The sequence below is a fragment of the Somniosus microcephalus genome, chromosome 32 (genome assembly GCF_052327205.1).
Source record: "Somniosus microcephalus isolate GS21.2 chromosome 32, FLI_Smic_1.0, whole genome shotgun sequence".
Taxonomy (NCBI): domain Eukaryota; kingdom Metazoa; phylum Chordata; class Chondrichthyes; order Squaliformes; family Somniosidae; genus Somniosus; species Somniosus microcephalus.
In genome coordinates, this window is record NC_141018.1 from 36,370,021 (window position 1) to 36,389,092 (window position 19,072).

The 19,072-nt window shown below is 52.1% G+C and overlaps 1 protein-coding gene across 1 annotated transcript in view; it reads left to right on the top strand.

Annotated features, from left to right (window-relative positions):
- The window catches only part of serinc4 (serine incorporator 4), a 40,137-nt gene extending 24,174 nt beyond the window's left edge, over window positions 1-15,963 (top strand). The window contains exons 5-12 of the mRNA XM_085972427.1: window positions 1,231-1,324; window positions 2,659-2,870; window positions 3,772-3,867; window positions 6,518-6,644; window positions 7,494-7,566; window positions 8,467-8,503; window positions 11,808-11,952; window positions 13,076-15,963. Coding sequence (XP_085828553.1) covers window positions 1,231-1,324; window positions 2,659-2,870; window positions 3,772-3,867; window positions 6,518-6,644; window positions 7,494-7,566; window positions 8,467-8,503; window positions 11,808-11,952; window positions 13,076-13,241 — 950 coding nt within the window. The 3' untranslated portion in view covers window positions 13,242-15,963. The remainder of the gene's footprint in view (window positions 1-1,230; window positions 1,325-2,658; window positions 2,871-3,771; window positions 3,868-6,517; window positions 6,645-7,493; window positions 7,567-8,466; window positions 8,504-11,807; window positions 11,953-13,075) is intronic.
- Window positions 15,964-19,072: the final 3,109 nt, after the last annotated feature.

A 19,072-nucleotide genomic window follows, 5' to 3' on the forward strand; every position in this document is an offset into this window, starting at 1 on the left:
TCGCTGTGATTGGTCAACAACTCCATTATAAAGAAAGAACTTGCATTCCTATAGCACCTCTCACGTCCTCAGAATGTGCCAAAGCCCATTATGTGAATACCAGGATGGTAGAAGGTGAATTCCATGGACCTCGGTCTTTTTCTCATCTAACAATTCCTCTAGACTTTCTCCGCTGGAGCTCTTCGTTCTTTTCTAACTAATATTTTCCTTTTTCCTTCTGTCTCCGCTCCCGTGTGTTGTGCTGTTGCCATGCGATACTGTTGCCGTGCGATGCTGTTGCCGTGCGATACTGTTGCCATGCGATGCTGTTGCCGTGCGGTACTGTTGCCGTGCGATGCTGTTGCCGTGCGATACTGTTGCCGTGCGATGCTGTTGCCGTGCGATGCTGTTGCCGTGCGATGCTGTTGCCGTGCGATGCTGTTGCCGTGCGATACTGTTGCCGTGCGATACTGTTGCCGTGCGATGCTGTTGCCGTGTGGTACTGTTGCTGTGCGATGCTGTTGCCGTGCGATACTGTTGCCATGCGATGCTGTTGCCGTGTGATACTGTTGCCATGTGTTGTGCTGTTGCCATGCGATGCTGTTGCCGTGCGATGCTGTTGCCATGTGTTGTGCTGTTGCCATGCGATGCTGTTGCCGTGCGATACTGTTGCTGTGCGATGCTGTTGCCGTGCGATACTGTTGCCATGCGATGCTGTTGCCATGCGATGCTGTTGCCATGCGATGCTGTTGCCGTGTGATACTGTTGCCATGTGTTGTGCTGTTGCCATGCGATGCTGTTGCCGTGCGATGCTGTTGCCATGCGATGCTGTTGCCGTGCGATGCTGTTGCCATGCGATGCTGTTGCCGTGCGATGCTGTTGTCGTACGATGCTGTTGCCGTGCGATGCTGTTGCCGTGCGATACTGTTGCCGTGCGATGCTGTTGCCATGTGTTGTGCTGTTGCCATGCGATGCTGTTGCCGTGCGATGCTGTTGCCGTGCGATGCTGTTGCCGTGCGATGCTGTTGCCGTGCGATGCTGTTGCCGTGCGATGCTGTTGCCGTGCGATGCTGTTGTCATACGATGCTGTTGCCGTGCGATACTGTTGCCGTGCGATGCTGTTGCCGTGCGATGCTGTTGCCGTGCGATGCTGTTGCCGTGCGATGCTGTTGCCGTGCGATGCTGTTGCCGTGCGATGCTGTTGCTGTGCGATACTGTTGCTGTGCGATACTGTTGCCATGCGATGCACAGTCTGGCGGTACATCGGGCTGACAGGAGCGCTCCTCTTCATCCTGATGCAGCTCTCCCTCATCAGCGTCTTCGCCCACTTCTGGAACAAGAACTGGTGAGTTTTCCTCTCGGCTTTTAACATCCTCTTTAGCCAACCCGTCCTTTTAGGGTACTGAGCCCCACAGACCAGCAAGATCCCAGATTCAGCCCCTGGTTTGTGCTGAGTTTGCTGATCTCAGTTGGGCTCAGTGCCCCTGGGGTTAGGGGGGGGAGGTCCGAGCATTGACCCCGGCTGGAAGGGCTGGTGTGTAGAGGCCAACAACAACAACAACAACGTGCATATTAACATAAATCGCCCCAGGGCGCTTCACAGGAGCAACATTTGACACCGAGCCACATAAGAAGATATTAGGACAGGTGAAAGAGGTCGGTTTTAAGGAGTGCCTTAAAGAAGGAGAGAGAGGCAGAGAGGTTTAGGGAGGGAATTCCAGAACTTAAGGTCTAGACAGCTGAAGGCACGGCCGCCAATGACGGAGTGATTAAAATCGGGGAGGCTCAAGAGGCCAGAATTGGAGGAGCCCAGAGATCTCGGGGAATGTCAATATCTGACTTGGCTGTGATGCACACTGGGAGCTTTACTCTGTATCTAACCCGTGCTGTACCTGCCCTGGGAGTGTTTGATGGGACAGTGTAGAGGGAGCTTTACTCTGTATCTCTAACCCCTGCTGTACCTGCCCTGGGAGTGTTTGATGGGACAGTGTAGAGGGAGCTTTACTCTGTATCTAACCCGTGCTGTACCTGCCCTGGGAGTGTTTGATGGGACAGTGTAGAGTGAGCTTTACTCTGTATCTAACCCGTGCTGTACCTGCCCTGGGAGTGTTTGATGGGACAGTGTAGAGGGAGCTTTACTCTGTATCTAACCCGTGCTGTACCTGCCCTGGGAGTGTTTGATGGGACAGTGTAGAGGGAGCTTTACTCTGTATCTAACCCGTGCTGTACCTGCCCTGGGAGTGTTTGATGGGTCAGTGTAGAGGGAGCTTTACTCTGTATCTAACCCGTGCTGTACCTACCCTGGGAGTGTTTGATGGGACAGCGTAGAGGGAGCTTTACTCTGTATCTAACCCGTGCTGTACCTGCCCTGGGAGTGTTTGATGGGACAGTGTAGAGGGAGCTTTACTCTGTATCTAACCCGTGCTGTACCTGCCCTGGGAGTGTTTGATGGGACAGTGTAGAGGGAGCTTTACTCTCTATCTAACCCGTGCTGTCCCTGCCCTGGGAGTGGAATAATTCTGGATGAATGACTGAGATGGGCCGAATGTCCTTTCTCATCCGTATCAATCTCATGTTAGGAGAGGAGAAAATTGAAAGCGAATGAAATGGGGTCGGACCGTGAGTTGTGGGAGTTTGAGTTGTTGGCCACTCGGGGCGCCCATTGTGTTTCTCCGACAGGATGACGGGGGCTGCGGACGGGAAGTGGTGGAGTCTTGCTGTGCTGGCTGTTACCCTGGTCTTCTACATCATCGCTGTGACCGCCTTCTCCCTGATGTACAAGTTCTACACCCACCCGGCCGGCTGTCTCATCAACAAAGCTCTCCTGATCCTAAACATCAGCCTCTGTTTCTTGGTGTCCTTCTTATCCAGCACGCCCTGTGTACAGCAGAGTAAGCAACACAACAACAACTTGTATTTATATAGCGCCTTTAACGTAGTAAAACGTCCCAAGGAGCTTCACAGGAGCGTAAATCAGACAAAATTTGACACCGAGCCGCAAAAGGAAATATTAGGACAGGTGACCAAAAGCTTGGTCAAAGAGGTCGGTTTTAAGGATGGGCTTAAAGGAGGAGAGAGGCGGAGAGGTTTAGGCAGGGAATTCCAGAGCTCAGGGCCCAGGCAGCTGAAGGCACGGCCGCCAATGGTGGAGCGATGAAAGAGGAGGCAAGCAGAGAGAGTCCTGCTGGAGAATGCACGCGCACATGTGAGTGCATGAGTGTGTGTGTGTCTTGTGCGAATGTTCACGTGTGTGTACACGTGCCTGTGCGTGTGCGGACTGTGGGTGGGGACGGGACTGCGCTCAGCTCTGATGCCAACCTAAGCAGGAATGTCCTGCTGACACTCGCCGTGCAGGCTCGTGAAGAATCAAGACTGGAGTTGGTGTGGATTTATGGATTGGTAACTGGACTGAAATAACGACATTCGAGCAACTGTACATAGTTTTAAGATGTTCTTTGCACTTTTTAATTTGCACTATGGGTAGGCTTAAGTTTCTAATCAGCATTCTCACTGATGATGGTGTTTTTCTTTAATAGACTCATTTTCTCTATTTAAGTTTTATGATTGCACTTGACTTCCGGGAGCTAGAATCTGATTAAATAATATTCTCCTGCCCATTGTTAAAATGCCAGCACACTGGATCAGAGGGGACGGTGTCTCCGAATGAGAGTTCGCACCTTAGGCAGACAAAAGAGGAAAACTGTGATATTAATTAATAATATTAAACGGGTTGAGTGTAATTTCCCCAGACTCTGTTTCTCTTTGTGTTGAATCTTTTGCCTTTGATTCCAGGGCAGCCGCACAGCAGTTTGCTCCAAGCCTCCATCATCAGCTGTTACGTCATGTACCTGACGTTCTCCGCACTCTCCAGCCGCCCCCCAGAGACAGGTCAGTACACAGAAAGATCCTGCACGGCCGCAGGACCGGCAGGCTCGAGAATCTCCAGCCCTGTCTGTCGACGACACGCCGGGGTCCCAGCGCTCCTCAAGGGGGGTCTCGACCAGCATCCAGCCCGAGGTTGGCTCCACCGCCTTGTGACGGCTGGGACCTGCGCTCTGCGTCTCCCGCATCCCCCGCGCGGTCAGCACCTGATGTCACTCAGGCCCCTGTGGGTCGGTGCCGTGTGGAGGCCCCAAATCTTTCTCCTGGGTTCGCTCGCAGCAGTGTCCAGGAGGTTAATCTTCAGATCCTGGAGAGTTGCCTTATTGCCATTTTTTACGGTGTTGCCATATATCTGCAGAGAACATTCTGATTGGCCCCAACTCTCACTCCCGGTGTGGACATCTCTCCTCTCCCTCGGGGTGCTTCACGCCGGGCCCTGGGGTGGAACCAGAATCATTGCCGAGCACAGTAACGCCTCCAGTTTGCCAACAATGGGCCGGGCGCATTCTAATGGCGGTGAATTTAACACAACTGCCCCAGTGCTCAGGGACAAGGCAACTCATTGACACTGACACAACTCCTGAGCTGTGTCACATCAGTGAACAATGCATTGTTAAGCAGGCTAATAAGTTAATAAAGTGTTAAAATCGCAGAGCGAGAGATCCAGTACGAGGGAGAGCGGGGCGCGGGCAAGAGGCCAGGATATCGCCACGGTATTCGGGCATGGGGTGCATCACAAACAAGCCCAATCTCATCCTCACCCGGCACGTGCGCTTCCAGCAGGGGGTGCTGGGTGGCGGCCTGGAGCCTATTTTTCCTCTTCCCCCGCCAGGGGTCCTGAGCTCAATTGGAGCCACTGCGCCAGACTGAGATCACGTACTCGGCTCAGGCCAGTGATAGAACCTTGGCACCTTCTGGCCTTTGCGGCCCAGGGACGAGGTTTCATCCCCAAGTGTTTTATATCAGAGGCGGTCTTACAGCTGCCGAACTCCCTTCCTGTGAGTCATTGCAGCAGAACGTCACGATGATGCATCACAAAATGGCGGTAACGAGCTTACAACCTTAAAGGAGGACAGAGGATGAGATTGAGAGGCAACAATCAGAGGACGGATTCAAGTGGGCGCCTGCTCTCTGATCCTTTGCCCATGTCATGACAGAGGGGAGAAATGTTTTTTACGCAGCGAGTTGTTGTGATCTGGAATGCGCTGCCTGAAAGGGCGGTGGGAGCAGATTCAATAATAACTTTCAAAACGGAATTGGATAAATACTTGAAAAATTTGCAGGACTCTAGGGAAAGAGCGGGGGAGTGGGACCTATTGGAGAGCTCGTTCAAAGAAGCATGATGGGCCGAATGGCTGTATCATTCTAGGTCCAGCCTCAAACCTCTCTCTCCGCCGCGCTTCCTCTGAAATCTCCTCTCTCGTTCCTCTGGAGCGCTCGATCCCACGTCCTACAGACTCTTTCTTTCCTCCTTTTCCCCACATCCTTCCTGTGTTGTAATCACATCCCCTTCTCTAAATCATCCCTTCCCCACGTCTAAAAACTGTGCAAGCTCACCTCGCTCAGCCGCCCCTTCCTTCTGCAGACTTTTAAAGCGAGGAGGCAGCGAGAGCGAGAGAGGGATTGTGACAGGGTCTTCAGAACACAGGAGAGACAAGAGAGGAAAGCTCAAGGGAGCACTGATCATCGCAGAGAAAGAAAGACTCTGCATTTATTTAACGCCTTCACACACGGCCTAAAAGATCCCAGAATGAATCACGGACAATATATCACTTTCAAGTGCAGTCACTGATTTTATGTAGACAAACCCAGCAACCATTTGCACACAGCAAGATCCCACAGTTAAGAGACGAATGTCCAGGTAATTGGTTTATGGTGGCGTTGGTTAAGGGAGTAATGTTGAACAGGATATCCTGTTCTTATTCAAAATAGTGTCACGGGATCTTTTACGTCCACCTGAGAGGGCAGACAGGGCCTTGGTTTAATGTCTCATCCGAACGATGGCTCCTCCGACAGTGCAGCGCTCTCTCAGTACTGCCCCTCTGACAGTGCAGCGCTCCCAGTACTGCCCCTCCGACAGTGCGGCGCTCCCTCAGTCCTGCCCCTCTGACAGTGCGGCGCTCCCTCAGTACTGCCCCTCCGACAGTGCAGCACACCCTCAGTACTGCCCCTCCGACAGTGCAGTGCTCCCTCAGTACTGCCCCTCCGACAGTGTGGCGCCCCCTCAGTACTGCCCCTCCGACAATGCGGCGCTCCCTCAGTACTGCCCCTCCGACAGTGCGGCGCTCCCTCAGTACTGCCCCTCCGACAGTGCGGCGCTCCCTCAGTACTGCCCCTCCGACAGTGCGGCGCTCCCTCAGTACTGCCCCTCCGACAGTGCGGCGCTCCCTCAGTACTGCCCCTCTGACAGTGCAGCACTCCCTCAGTACTGCCCCCTGCGACAGTGCAGCGCTCCCTCAGTACTGCCCCTCTGACAGTGCAGCGCTCCCTCAGTACTGCTGTTGGAGTGTCAGCCTGGGTTATGTGCTCAAGTCTCTGGAGTGGGACTTGAATCTTCTAATAATCTGTGTATGAAACAGACAGGCTCACTCGTGAGATGGTTTAGGACAGGTTTTTTTTGACAAAGCAGAGTGAAACTGTTCTTCCATTCTCTCAGTTGAATACCAGGGTCGGAACATCAGCATCTGTTTCCCGAGTGTTGGTGAGGATGGGGTGCAGGCGGAGGGAAATATAATTGCGATCATTGGAGCCGCCATCATGTATTGCTGCGTGCTGTTTGCTTGGTAAGTCTTTTAATGGACAAATCTGTCAATCTCCACACTCTCTGTTAAACATTCACTCCCTCCACCACCGGCGCACCGTGGCTGCAGTGTGTACCATCTACAAGATGCACTGCAGCAACTCGCCAAGGCTTTTTCGGCAGCACCTCCCAAACCCGCAACCTCTTCCACCTAGAAGGACAAGGGCAGCAGGCGCATGGGAACACCACCACCTCCAAGTTCCCCTCCAAGTCACACACCATCCTGACTTGGAAATATATCGGCCGATCCTTCATCGTCACTGGGTCAAAATCCTGGAACTCCCTCCCTAACAGCCCTGTGGGAGCACCTTCACCACACGGACTGCAGCGGTTCAAGAAGGCGGCTCACCACCACCTTCTCAAGGGGCAACTGGGGAGCTTGTGACAGCTGTCACTGGGCTGGAAGCCTAGCCTGCCCGAGGTCAGAACAGAAAGGCAGGCGGTAAGTGCAGCCACTGCCACTCGGTGGAGATGGAACTTGGTGTCCAGGGCGGGCTGGTCACTCGCCACATGAGGCTGATTGAGAATGCAGATGTGGCAAATTGCATTGGTGCTCAGTAAATTAAAAAAATTGAGTAATAGACATTGCTGTGGGTCATGTGATCTCAATCCTCATATTTGCATAGCGTGTGAACTTTAACCCTTTTCTGTGTTTGTTGGTAAAATGGTGAGGGGAAAGGCAGAGAGTGCGAGTGTTCTTTGATGGTTGTGAGTGCTGGAGGGGATGTACAGAGATTTCTTGCTGTCAGTTGCGATTAGTTATTCCAATCTGTGGTATCCTTTACGACGATCTGATTGGGTGTCTCTCATTCTCCCAATGCCTCCTGGGTAGTAATGAAGCCTCTTACCTGGCCAAGGTGTTTGGGCCCTCGTGGATGCTCCGGGTCTACAGATACGAGTTCAAGGTCAGTGATCCTTCCGTCGCCGCTAACCCCTCCTCAATCCAGCCTCCCCTACTCACGGAGGTTCACTCGCGTTCGTTCTATTCCCCGCGCCTTCTGCGTCACACAGCTTCTCTGGTTCCTCGTTCACTGTTACACAGGAACAGGAGGAGGCCATTCAGCCCCTCGAAACTGTAACACAGGAACAGGAGGAGGCCATTCAGCCCCTCGAGCCTGTTACACAGGAACAGGAGGAGACCATTCAGCCCCTTGAGCCTGTCACACAGGAACAGGAGGAGGCCATTCAGCCCCTTGAGCCTGTCACACAGGAACAGGAGGAGGCCATTCAGTCCCTCGAAACTGTAACACAGGAACAGGAGGAGGCCATTCAGCCCCTCGAGCCTGTTACACAGGAACAGGAGGAGGCCATTCAGCCCCTCGAGCCTGTCACACAGGAACAGGAGGAGGCCATTCAGTCCCTCGAAACTGTAACACAGGAACAGGAGGAGGCCATTCAGCCCCTCGAGCCTGTTACACAGGAACAGGAGGAGGCCATTCAGCCCCTCGAGCCTGTTACACAGGAACAGGAGGAGACCGTTCAGTCCCTTGAGCCTATTCCGCCATTCAATTACATCATGGCTGATCTTTACCTTAACTCCATCTCCCTGCCTTGGTTCCATAACCTTTAACACCCTTGCCTAACAAAAATCTATCAATCTCAGTTTTGCCATTTTCAATTTTGACAATTCTGGATGTTTTCACTTTTTCCATGTTTTTTGTTATTTTCACTTCCTTCCCACAAAATTCCTGCCTCCACCTTTACGGTTTATCTCCAAAATACCCACAGCAATTCCCATTACCGCTCCGTTCCCCTCCGCCTCTCTCAGTTACTGCCCATGACGACCTCTCTCTTCTCCATTACAGAAAGCTTCCTGTTGTTTCTGCTGCATCGACGAGGAAGGTGAGTGATGGTATTTCATCCAAACTCTCCTCAAACCTGCTGACTCTCACTGGGGTACGGTTCCTGAAGGTGCTGACTCTCACTGGGGTACGGTTCCTGAAGGTGCTGACTCTCACTGGGGTACGGTTCCTGAAGGTGCTGACTCTCACTGGGGTACAGTTCCTGAAGGTGCTGACTCTCACTGGGGTACAGTTCCTGAAGGTGCTGATTCTCACTGGCGTACAGTCCCTGAAGGTGCTGACTCTCACTGGGGTACAGTTCCTGAAGGTGCTGACTCTCACTGGGGTACAGTTCCTGAAGGTGCTGACTCTCACTGGGGTACAGTTCCTGAAGGTGCCGACTCTCACTGGGCTACAGTTCCTGAAGGTGCCGACTCTCACTGGGGTACAGTTCCTGAAGGTGCCGACTCTCACTGGGGTACAGTTCCTGAAGGTGCTGACTCTCACTAGGGTACCGTTCCTGAAGGTGCTGACTCTCACTGGGCTACAGTTCCTGAAGGTGCCGACTCTCACTGGGGTACAGTTCCTGAAGGTGCCGACTCTCACTGGGGTACAGTTCCTGAAGGTGCCGACTCTCACTGGGGTACAGTTCCTGAAGGTGCCGACTCTCACTGGGCTACAGTTCCTGAAGGTGCCGACTCTCACTGGGGTACAGTTCCTGAAGGTGCTGACTCTCACTGGGGTACAGTTCCTGAAGGTGCTGACTCTCACTGGGCTACAGTTCCTGAAGGTGCCGACTCTCACTGGGGTACAGTTCCTGAAGGTGCTGACTCTCACTGGGGTACAGTTCCTGAAGGTGCTGACTCTCACTGGGGTACAGTTCCTGAAGGTGCCGACTCTCACTGGGGTACAGTTCCTGAAGGTGCTGACTCTCACTGGGGTACAGTTCCTGAAGGTGCTGACTCTCACTGGGGTACAGTTCCTGAAGGTGCTGACACTCACTGGGGTACAGTTCCTGAAGGTGCTGACTCTCACTGGGGTACAGTTCCTGAAGGTGCTGACTCTCACTGGGGTACAGTTCCTGAAGGTGCTGACACTCACTGGGGTACAGTTCCTGAAGGTGCCGACTCTCGCTGGGGTACAGTTCCTGAAGGTGCTGACTCTCACTGGGGTACAGTTCCTGAAGGTGCTGACTCTCACTGGGGTACAGTTCCTGAAGGTGCTGACTCTCACTAGGGTACCGTTCCTGAGGGTGCTGACTTTCTCTGGGGTACAGTTCCTGAAGGTGCCGACTCTCACTGGGCTACAGTTCCTGAAGGTGCCGACTCTCGCTGGGGTACAGTTCCTGAAGGTGCCGACTCTCACTGGGGTACAGTTCCTGAAGGTGCTGACTCTCACTAGGGTACCGTTCCTGAAGGTGCTGACTTTCTCTGGGGTACAGTTCCTGAAGGTGCTGACTCTCACTGGCGTACAGTCCCTGAAGGTGCTGACTCTCACTGGGGTACAGTTCCTGAAGGTGCTGACTCTCACTGGGGTACAGTTCCTGAAGGTGCTGACTCTCACTGGGGTACAGTTCCTGAAGGTGCTGACTCTCACTGGGGTACAGTTCCTGAAGGTGCTGACTCTCACTGGGGTACAGTTCCTGAAGGTGTCGACTCTCACTGGGGTACAGTTCCTGAAGGTGCTGACACTCACTGGGGTACAGTTCCTGAAGGTGTCAACTCTCACTGGGGTACAGTTCCTGAAGGTGTCGACTCTCACTGGGGTACAGTTCCTGAAGGTGCTGACTCTCACTGGGGTACAGTTCCTGAAGGTACTGACTCTCACTGGGGTACAGTTCCTGAAGGTGCTGACTCTCACTGGGGTACAGTTCCTGAAGGTGCTGACTCTCACTGGGGTACAGTTCCTGAAGGTGCTGACTCTCACTGGGGTACAGTTCCTGAAGGTGCTGACTCTCACTGGGGTACGGTTCCTGAAGGTGCTGACTCTCACTGGGGTACGGTTCTTGAAGGTGCTGACTCTCACTGGGGTACAGTTCCTGGAGGTGCTGACTCTCACTGGGGTACAGTTCCTGAAGGTGCTGACTCTCACTGGGGTACAGTTCCTGAAGGTGCTGACTCTCACTGGGGTACAGTTCCTGAAGGTGCCGACTCTCACTGGGGTACAGTTCCTGAAGGTGCTGACACTCACTGGGGTACAGTTCCTGAAGGTGTCGACTCTCACTGGGGTACAGTTCCTGAAGGTGTCGACTCTCACTGGGGTACAGTTCCTGAAGGTGCTGACTCTCACTGGGGTACAGTTCCTGAAGGTACTGACTCTCACTGGGGTACAGTTCCTGAAGGTGCTGACTCTCACTGGGGTACAGTTCCTGAAGGTGCTGACTCTCACTGGGGTACAGTTCCTGAAGGTGCTGCCTCTCACTGGGGTACAGTTCCTGAAGGCGCCGACTCTCACTGGGGTACAGTTCCTGAAGGTGCTGACTCTCACTGGGGTACAGTTCCTGAAGGTGTCGACTCTCATTGGGGTACAGTTCCTGAAGGTGCTGACTCTCACTGGGGTACAGTCCCTGAAGGTGCTGACTCTCACTGGGGTACAGTTCCTGAAGGTGCTGACTCTCACTGGGGTACAGTTCCTGAGGGTGCTGACTCTCACTGGGGTACAGTTCCTGAAGGTGCTGACTCTCACTGGGGTACAGTCCCTGAAGGTGCTGACTCTCACTGGGGTACAGTTCCTGAAGGTGCTGACTCTCACTGGGGTACAGTTCCTGAAGGTGCTGACTCTCACTGGGGTACAGTTCCTGAAGGTGCTGACTCTCACTGGGGTACAGTTCCTGAAGATGCTGACTCTCACTGGGGTACAGTTCCTGAAGGTGCTGACTCTCACTGGGGTACAGTTCCTGAAGGTGCTGACTCTCACTGGGGTACAGTTCCTGAGGGTGCTGAGTCTCACTGGGGTACAGTTCCTGAAGGTGCTGACTCTCACTGGGGTACAGTTCCTGAAGGTGCTGACTCTCACTGGGGTACAGTTCCTGAAGGTGCTGACTCTCACTGGGGTACAGTTCCTGAGGGCGCCGACTCTCACTGGGGTACAGTTCCTGAGGGTGTGTATTGTGAATTACGCAGTGCAGCAGCATTAAATGTTTTTATTTAAAAGATTGCGTTTAATTTTAAAAGTAATGTGAAATTAAGAAGCTTGTCCCTGAGGTTTGGGGAGATTTATTACTGTAATGTGAGCTAGAATTGTTTGTTAAGGGCTGGTTGTTTCAGATAGTCTGATTCTCTGGACAAATTGTTTGTATTTAATGTGTTTGCTCCCTTACCTGAATGTTTGGAATTATTTTGTTTTATCTTGATCTGACGCTGCAGAGCCCATGTGTGAAGTGGAGTGCACGGGAGGACAAAAGGTGATACACAATGAACGAGAGCAAGTGACTTACAGCTACTCCTCCTTCCATTTTGTCTTCTTCTTGGCCTCGTTGTATGTCATGATGACTCTGACCAATTGGTTCAAGTAAGTTGAGTCTCGGAAGCAGTTCAATCAAAGCCTTTAAGAGGCCGCTCTTGATGGCTCACGCCTCACCTGTTGCGGGTACTGAGCCCTACAGAGTTAGTTGATCTCTGCCACCACTGGGGCGGAGGGGGGGTGGGGCGCTAGACTTGGCCTCAGTGCCACTTGGCCTTCGGCTAAGGACGCTGCTCCTGACCACTGTCCGGTGACTCCTGGTGGAAAGTGCGTGAGTGTGTGTTTAAACATCGTGTGGGGACAGGATCGAAGCAGCTCGATGCCCCTCCCTGTCTGTGCCTGTAAAGTCTGGGCACTTGCAAAAGCTATTAGGGGGGCGGGGGGTGGAGGGCAGACGGTAGGACTGTGCCCGGCGAGAGTCAGTGCCTTAAGGAGAGAGCGGGTAAGTCACGGCAAAATGAGAGACAGCTCAGTCTTAACGCTCCCTCCCCCTAGACTGGTTTCTATTGCCTAAGGGGGGTTGGAGAGGAATTCTCCAGTTTTTCCCCCCTAATTGGCCTGGGTTTTTATTTAGCTTTTGCCTCTCCCGGGGAGATCACATGGCTGTGGGTGTGTGGGGAGTGTCTGTATCGTGAAACACAAGGCCTCGCAATTGTGGTGGTCCAGAACTAGGGGCCGTAAATAGAAGATCGTCACTAATAAATCCAACAGGGAATTCAGGAGAAACTTCTTTACCCGGAGAGTGGTGAGAACGCGGGGGTTTTAGCAGAATGTGGAACAGTGGTTGAGGCAAAATGTCTAGAGGCACTTAAGAGGAAACTAGATAAGGGAGAAAGGATTGGAAGGATATGCTGATGGGGTGAGATGAAGAGGGGTGGGAGGAGGCTCCTGTGGAGCATAAACACCAGCACGGAGCAGTTGGGCCGAATGGCCTGTTTCTGTGCTGTAGCCTCGATGTAACTCGATGGGATGGACCAGTAGGAATTTTCCTGTTCATCATGTTTCGTATGAAAAATAAAAATTGAAAGTCCAGGTCAATACTTCACTGGAACATTTCTAAACAGTTTATAGAGTCTTTCTGATTTCCTCTATAAATGGTTTGTCTCACGGGCACTGACTGTTAATGCTCTTTATCTCTCTCTCTCTCTCTCTCACGCGGTTAATGCTTCAGCTATGAGTCTGCCACTCTGGAGACGGTCTTCTCAAAGGGGAGCTGGTCGACGTTCTGGGTGAAGAGCTGGTCCTGCTGGCTGTGTCTGTTGCTGTACCTGGTGATCCTCGTGGCCCCTCCGTGCTGCGTGGGCAGTGAACGGCGCCGTGCGGTCCACGCGAAATAGCCGCCCGCCCGGGATTGGGACCGCGGGGGTTTTTTAAGCAGCGAGCGCGAGACGGGCAGAATCTGTTAGTAAGCGATTGCCGTCAACTTGTCGATTCCTTTTGCCAATGCGGGGTGGGGTGGGGGAGGGGGCGACAACGCACGACCTGCAGAGATGGTTTGGAAAGAGGGCTTCAGACTTCACACGGCAGCCGCAACTCCATAGAAAGGGCACGGTGGCCTCGTGCCTCTGGTATCGGACTAGAAACTCAGTGAGTTCAAATCCCACCGCCGCAAATTGTGAAATCAAATTGAATAAATTCTGGTGATTTGTGGGCTGGAGCCAAGGAAAATGACCAGGAAAATCTGCCGGATTGTCGTTTAAAAACCCAACCAAGTTCATTAATGTCCTCCGGGGAAGGAAACCTGTCACTGCCCCCCCGTCCCCGGCCTGGCCTACACGTGACTCCAGCCCCACACTCCAGTGTGTGCTGACTCATCGTGTTCTCTGCAGGGACCAAACAAGAGCGTTTCATGAAGAAGGAAATCAGGAGGGGTTTTGATAGAGTGGAGAGGGAGAAACTGTTTCCAGTGGCAGGAGGGTCGGCCACCAGAGGACACAGATGTGAGATAATTGGCAAAAGAATCAGAGGCGACTTGAGGGACCATTTTTTTGGACTCAAGGAGTTGTTATGATCTGGAATGTGCTGCCTGAAAGGGCGGTGGAAGCAGATTCAATAGTAACTTTCAAAAAAGAGAATTGGATAATACTTGAAAAGGAAAAATTTGCAGGGCTCTGGGGAAAGAGCAGGGGAATGGGAATAATTGGGGAGCTCGTTCAAAGAGCCGGCACAGGCTCGATGGGCTGAATGACCTCCTTCTGTGGTGTATCATTCTATGAAAGCTGATTGGCCCCTCCTTATGGCAACAAGTAAAGCCAACAATAGGAAGTTCTGACGGCCACTCAGGGTCGGGATTCCTCGAGTCGGGACTTTCGCCGCAGAGCTGACACTAGATGGTGCATCACAAGATCCAGCTGTTTGGGTTCCAACGTGCTTTGCACAGGGGCCCGATGCGGTACTGCGAATGGGAATACGTGGAAAGGGAAGGGGATGCCAGAGGAGATCAGTCGCCTGAATCATTCAGCGTTAGAAATCCGGAGAACGTGTGATGGGCGATCTGGCTGAGCTTCACTCTGTCCAGGAGCACGCAATGAACTCAATGTCCATATGGAGAGTCCCACATCTGGACACGTTATATGGAGAGTCCCACATCTGGACACGTTATATGGAGAGTCTCACAACTGGACACGTTATATGGAGAGTCTCACAACTGGACACATTATATGGAGAGTCCCACATCTGGACACGTTATATGGAGAGTCTCACAACTGGACACGTTATGTGGAGAGTCCCACATCTGGACACGTTATATGGAGAGTCCCACATCTGGACACGTTATATGGAGAGTCTCACAGCTGGACACATTATATGGAGAGTCCCACATCTGGACACATTATATGGAGAGTCCCACATCTGGACACGTTATATGGAGAGTCTCACAACTGGACACGTTATATGGAGAGTCCCACATCTGGACACGTTATATGGAGAGTCTCACAACTGGACACATTATATGGAGAGTCCCACATCTGGACACATTATATGGAGAGTCCCACATCTGGACACGTTATATGGAGAGTCCCACAACTGGACACATTATATGGAGAGTCCCACAACTGGACACGTTATATGGAGAGTCTCACAACTGGACACATTATATGGAGAGTCCCACATCTGGACACGTTATATGGAGAGCTGCACATCTGGACACATTATATGGAGAGTCCCACATCTGGACACATTATATGGAGAGTCCCACATCTGGACACGTTATATGGAGAGTCCCACATCTGGACATTATATGGAGAGTCCCACATCTGGACACATTATATGGAGAGTCCCACATCTGGACATTATATGGAGAGTCCCACATCTGGACACGTTATATGGAGAGTCCCACATCTGGACACATTATATGGAGAGTCCCACATCTGGACACGTTATATGGAGAGTCCCACATCTGGACACATTATATGGAGAGTCCCACATCTGGACACATTATATGGAGAGTCCCACATCTGGACACATTATATGGAGAGTCCCACATCTGGACACGTTATATGGAGAGTCCCACATCTGGACACATTATATGGAGAGTCCCACATCTGGACACATTATATGGAGAGTCCCACATCTGGACACATTATATGGAGAGTCCCACATCTGGACACGTTATATGGAGAGTCCCACATCTGGACACATTATATGGAGAGTCCCACATCTGGACACATTATATGGAGAGTCCCACATCTGGACACATTATATGGGCGAGTTCTATGAACTGAACAATGTAATGTTCAATAAAACTGTTGCATCGATGTTGTTTGATTTAATCGGCACCGCTAGTTATTGTGCTGTGAAAACACAAAGCTCCGGCCTTCGGGGCCTGAGCAGTCCTGTTCCACCCTTCACTGGCATCAATACCCTCTGGTAGGGCTGTTGCAAGTCGATCTCCCAGAGCTAAAGAGGGTCCGATTCAACCAAGGTTCCTATCAGAGACCCTTGCTGGACGGTTTGTGTGTGAGGTTGTCTGATACGGTCAGGAGCGCCCGCCCAGCAGTCAAATATTCTGCCGTCACTCCCTGCCTAGACTCGTGCAGAAAGAATGGTCCCTGGAGAGAGATAGTGGGGGACTGCTAGCACTCATGAACCGGGGCCTGGTTCAGCCCGGGCCTATCAGCCGAGAGGGCAGGAACAACCAGAAGGATCTATGAAGGGGCCATTCAGCCCCATCTTGCAAACTCAGATCCTGCTGAAGGAATCGCACTGGCCCGTAGCCCCCACCTCCTGCCGAGCCAAGTCCCACTCTCTTTCGATCAGTGCGTTGGGCCAGTGTTTAAAGCACTGAGCAACAACGTGCTCCACACAGCCACTAACTCTGAGGAAGTTGATGAGCTGGACTGAGTTTAGCTCGCTACTTAGCTCAGTGGGCAGCACTCTCGCCTACTGAGTCAGAAGGTTGTGGGTTCATAGTCCCACTCCAGAGACTTGAGCACAAAATCTCATCTGACACTCGCAGTGCAGTGCTGAGGGAGTGCTGCACTGTCGCAGGTGCCGCCTTTCAGATGAGACGTTACATTTTATGTCTCCTATGTATTCAGGGGGGATGTAAAAGATTCCATGGCACTATTGGACGATAGTTCCCCCCCAGTGGCAACTGACACTACCAAAAACACATTAATGGGTGGCATTCTCATTCCTGTGAGGGAATTGGTTGCCGCGTTTGTCTATATAACAGTGGAAAGTATTCATTGGCTATGAACAACAGCAACAACAACCTGCATTTGTACAGTGCCTTTAACGTGGTAAAACGTCCCAAGGCGCTGCACAGGAGCGATTATCAAACAAAATTTGACACCGAGCCACATAAGGAGATATTGGCCCAGAAATTCGGGTCGGGGGCTTCCCGCGGGTGTAAGCCCCCGACCGACACTTACATATCGCGCTGACATTTGAAGACTGGGCCTGCTTGGATTTCCGGTCTGTGGCCCGGTTCAGCTCCCGGTGCGCTGTGCGTGCGTGATCCAGCGGCGTACTTAGTGCGATGAGCTGGCTGGGATCAGGTGAGCACTGGGCAACCAATGGGAGTTTACAAAAGTCCATTCATGAGTTAGACATAAGACCTGTCAAACTCATGAAAAGTCCGGGCGCCCAAAACACTACTTAAACTTTAAATAAAAGTTAAAAAAACATTCCATTAATTAAATTAACTATTAATAACTTTAAAAAACGAATTTAAACAATTATTCAAATTTCTGCCCAAAATTTTTTTTCAAGAAATCGGGTCCAAAAATACACTTACCTTACTGTAAATTCTTTAAAAATAATAAACCTGTGGAAAAAAATTTCTAACTTTAATTATTAGACCACTTACCTTATAAAACTAAGTCCTTACGTCTGCTTTTTACATTCGTAAAAAGTGGAGGCCTTCACGCACGGACAAACCTGTCAAAAAAACCGAAGTTCAACGCGTACGCGCTGCCTCCAACGTCGCAAGGGAACCGCCTCTTAACCCCTTGGTTCAGAGGAGAAGAAATGCCGGTTTCCCGCGCATGCGCTGTGCATGCTGAAATCCGGCACTTCCAACGGGCCCACGCGCAAGTGCCCCGTCCGTACTCACGCGTTGGGACCGGAATTACTGGGCCAATAGGACAGGCGACCAAAAGCTCGGTCAAAGAGGTAGGTTTTAGGGAGCAACTTAAAGGAGTGGAGAGGTTTAGGTGTGAAGAGCTTTGGGTCGTACTGAGGATGTGAAAGGCGCTATATAAATGCAGTCCTTATAATCATGTCTTCTGGTTCTACTGCCCTGGCTTTGTATAGAACCCCTTCCTACACCCACCTTATCGCTCCCCTTCACCATCTGGATACTTCTTTTTCCTTCATGTGTAAGGAGAGGACCTGTTGAAGCGCAGTAACGGGCTGGGCTGGGCGGGGGGTAAAGGCAGATTATTTACTGTATGAGAACAGCCCGCCTGGTGAGCATTTCCTGCCTCTCAGAGTCCTCCGACAAACCGCCATATCACGCTTCAAAAACATAAGTACAAAGAAACACAGGAAACCATTTCAAACAGGAGACAGAATGTCTGTGACCATCGAGTGACCTTACCAATCACATTTTAAAAAAGAGGTTAGAAAGCCAGGATCATAGCAGAACAGGCTCGAGGGGCTGAATGGCCTCCTCCTGTTCCTGTGTAACAGGCTCGGGGGGCTGAATGGCCTCCTCCTGTTCCTGTGTAACAGGCTCGAGGGGCTGAAAGGCCTCCTCCTGTTCCTGTGTAACAGGCTCGAGGGGCTGAATGGCCTCCTCCTGTTCCTGTGTAACAGGCTCGAGGGGCTGAGTGGCCGCCTCCTGTTTCTGTGTAACAGGCTCGAGGGGCTGAGTGGCCGCCTCCTGTTTCTGTGTAACAGGCTCGAAGGGCTGAGTGGCCGCCTCCTGTTTCTGTGTAACAGGCTCGAAGGGCTGAGTGGCCTCCTCCTGTTTCTGTGTAACAGGCTCGAGGGGCTGAGTGGCCTCCTCCTGTTCCTGTGTAACAGGCTCGAGGGGCTGAATGGCCTCCTCCTGTCCCTGTGTAACAGGCTTGAGGGGCTGAATGGCCTCCTCCTGTTCCTATGTAACAGGCTCAAGGGGCTGAATGGCCTCCTCCTGTTCCTGTGTAACAGGCTCGAAGGGCTGAGTGGCCTCCTCCTGTTTCAGTGTAACAGGCTCGAGGGGCTGAATGGCCTCCTCCTGTTCCTGTGTAACAGGCTCAAGTGGGCTGAATGGCCTCCTCCTGTTCCTGTGTAACAGGCTCGAGGGGCTGAATGGCCTCCTCCTGTTCCTAATGTAACAGGCTCGAGGGGCTGAATGGCCTCCTCCTGTTCCTAATGTAACAGGCTCGAGGGGCTGAATGGCCTCCTCCTGTTCCTGTGTTACAGGCTCAAGGGGCTGAATGGCCTCCTCCTGTTCCTATGTAACAGGCTCGAGGGGCTGAATGGCCTCCTCCTGTTCCTATGTAACAGGCTCAAGGGGCTGAATGGCCTCCTCCTGTTCCTGTGTTCATAGTGGGATGAATATCAGTGGTCAAATGGCCTTTTTTCTTCCTTGACCTTATGGTGTTTTCTCTCCTCCCGTCCCCTCCCCACCCCACCCCACCCCCTTCTCCTTTTCCTCCCCTCCCCTCTTTTTTTCTCCTCTCCTCGTCCTCCTCTCCTCACCTCCTCGCTCCTCTCCTCTTCTCTCCTGCCCTTCCCC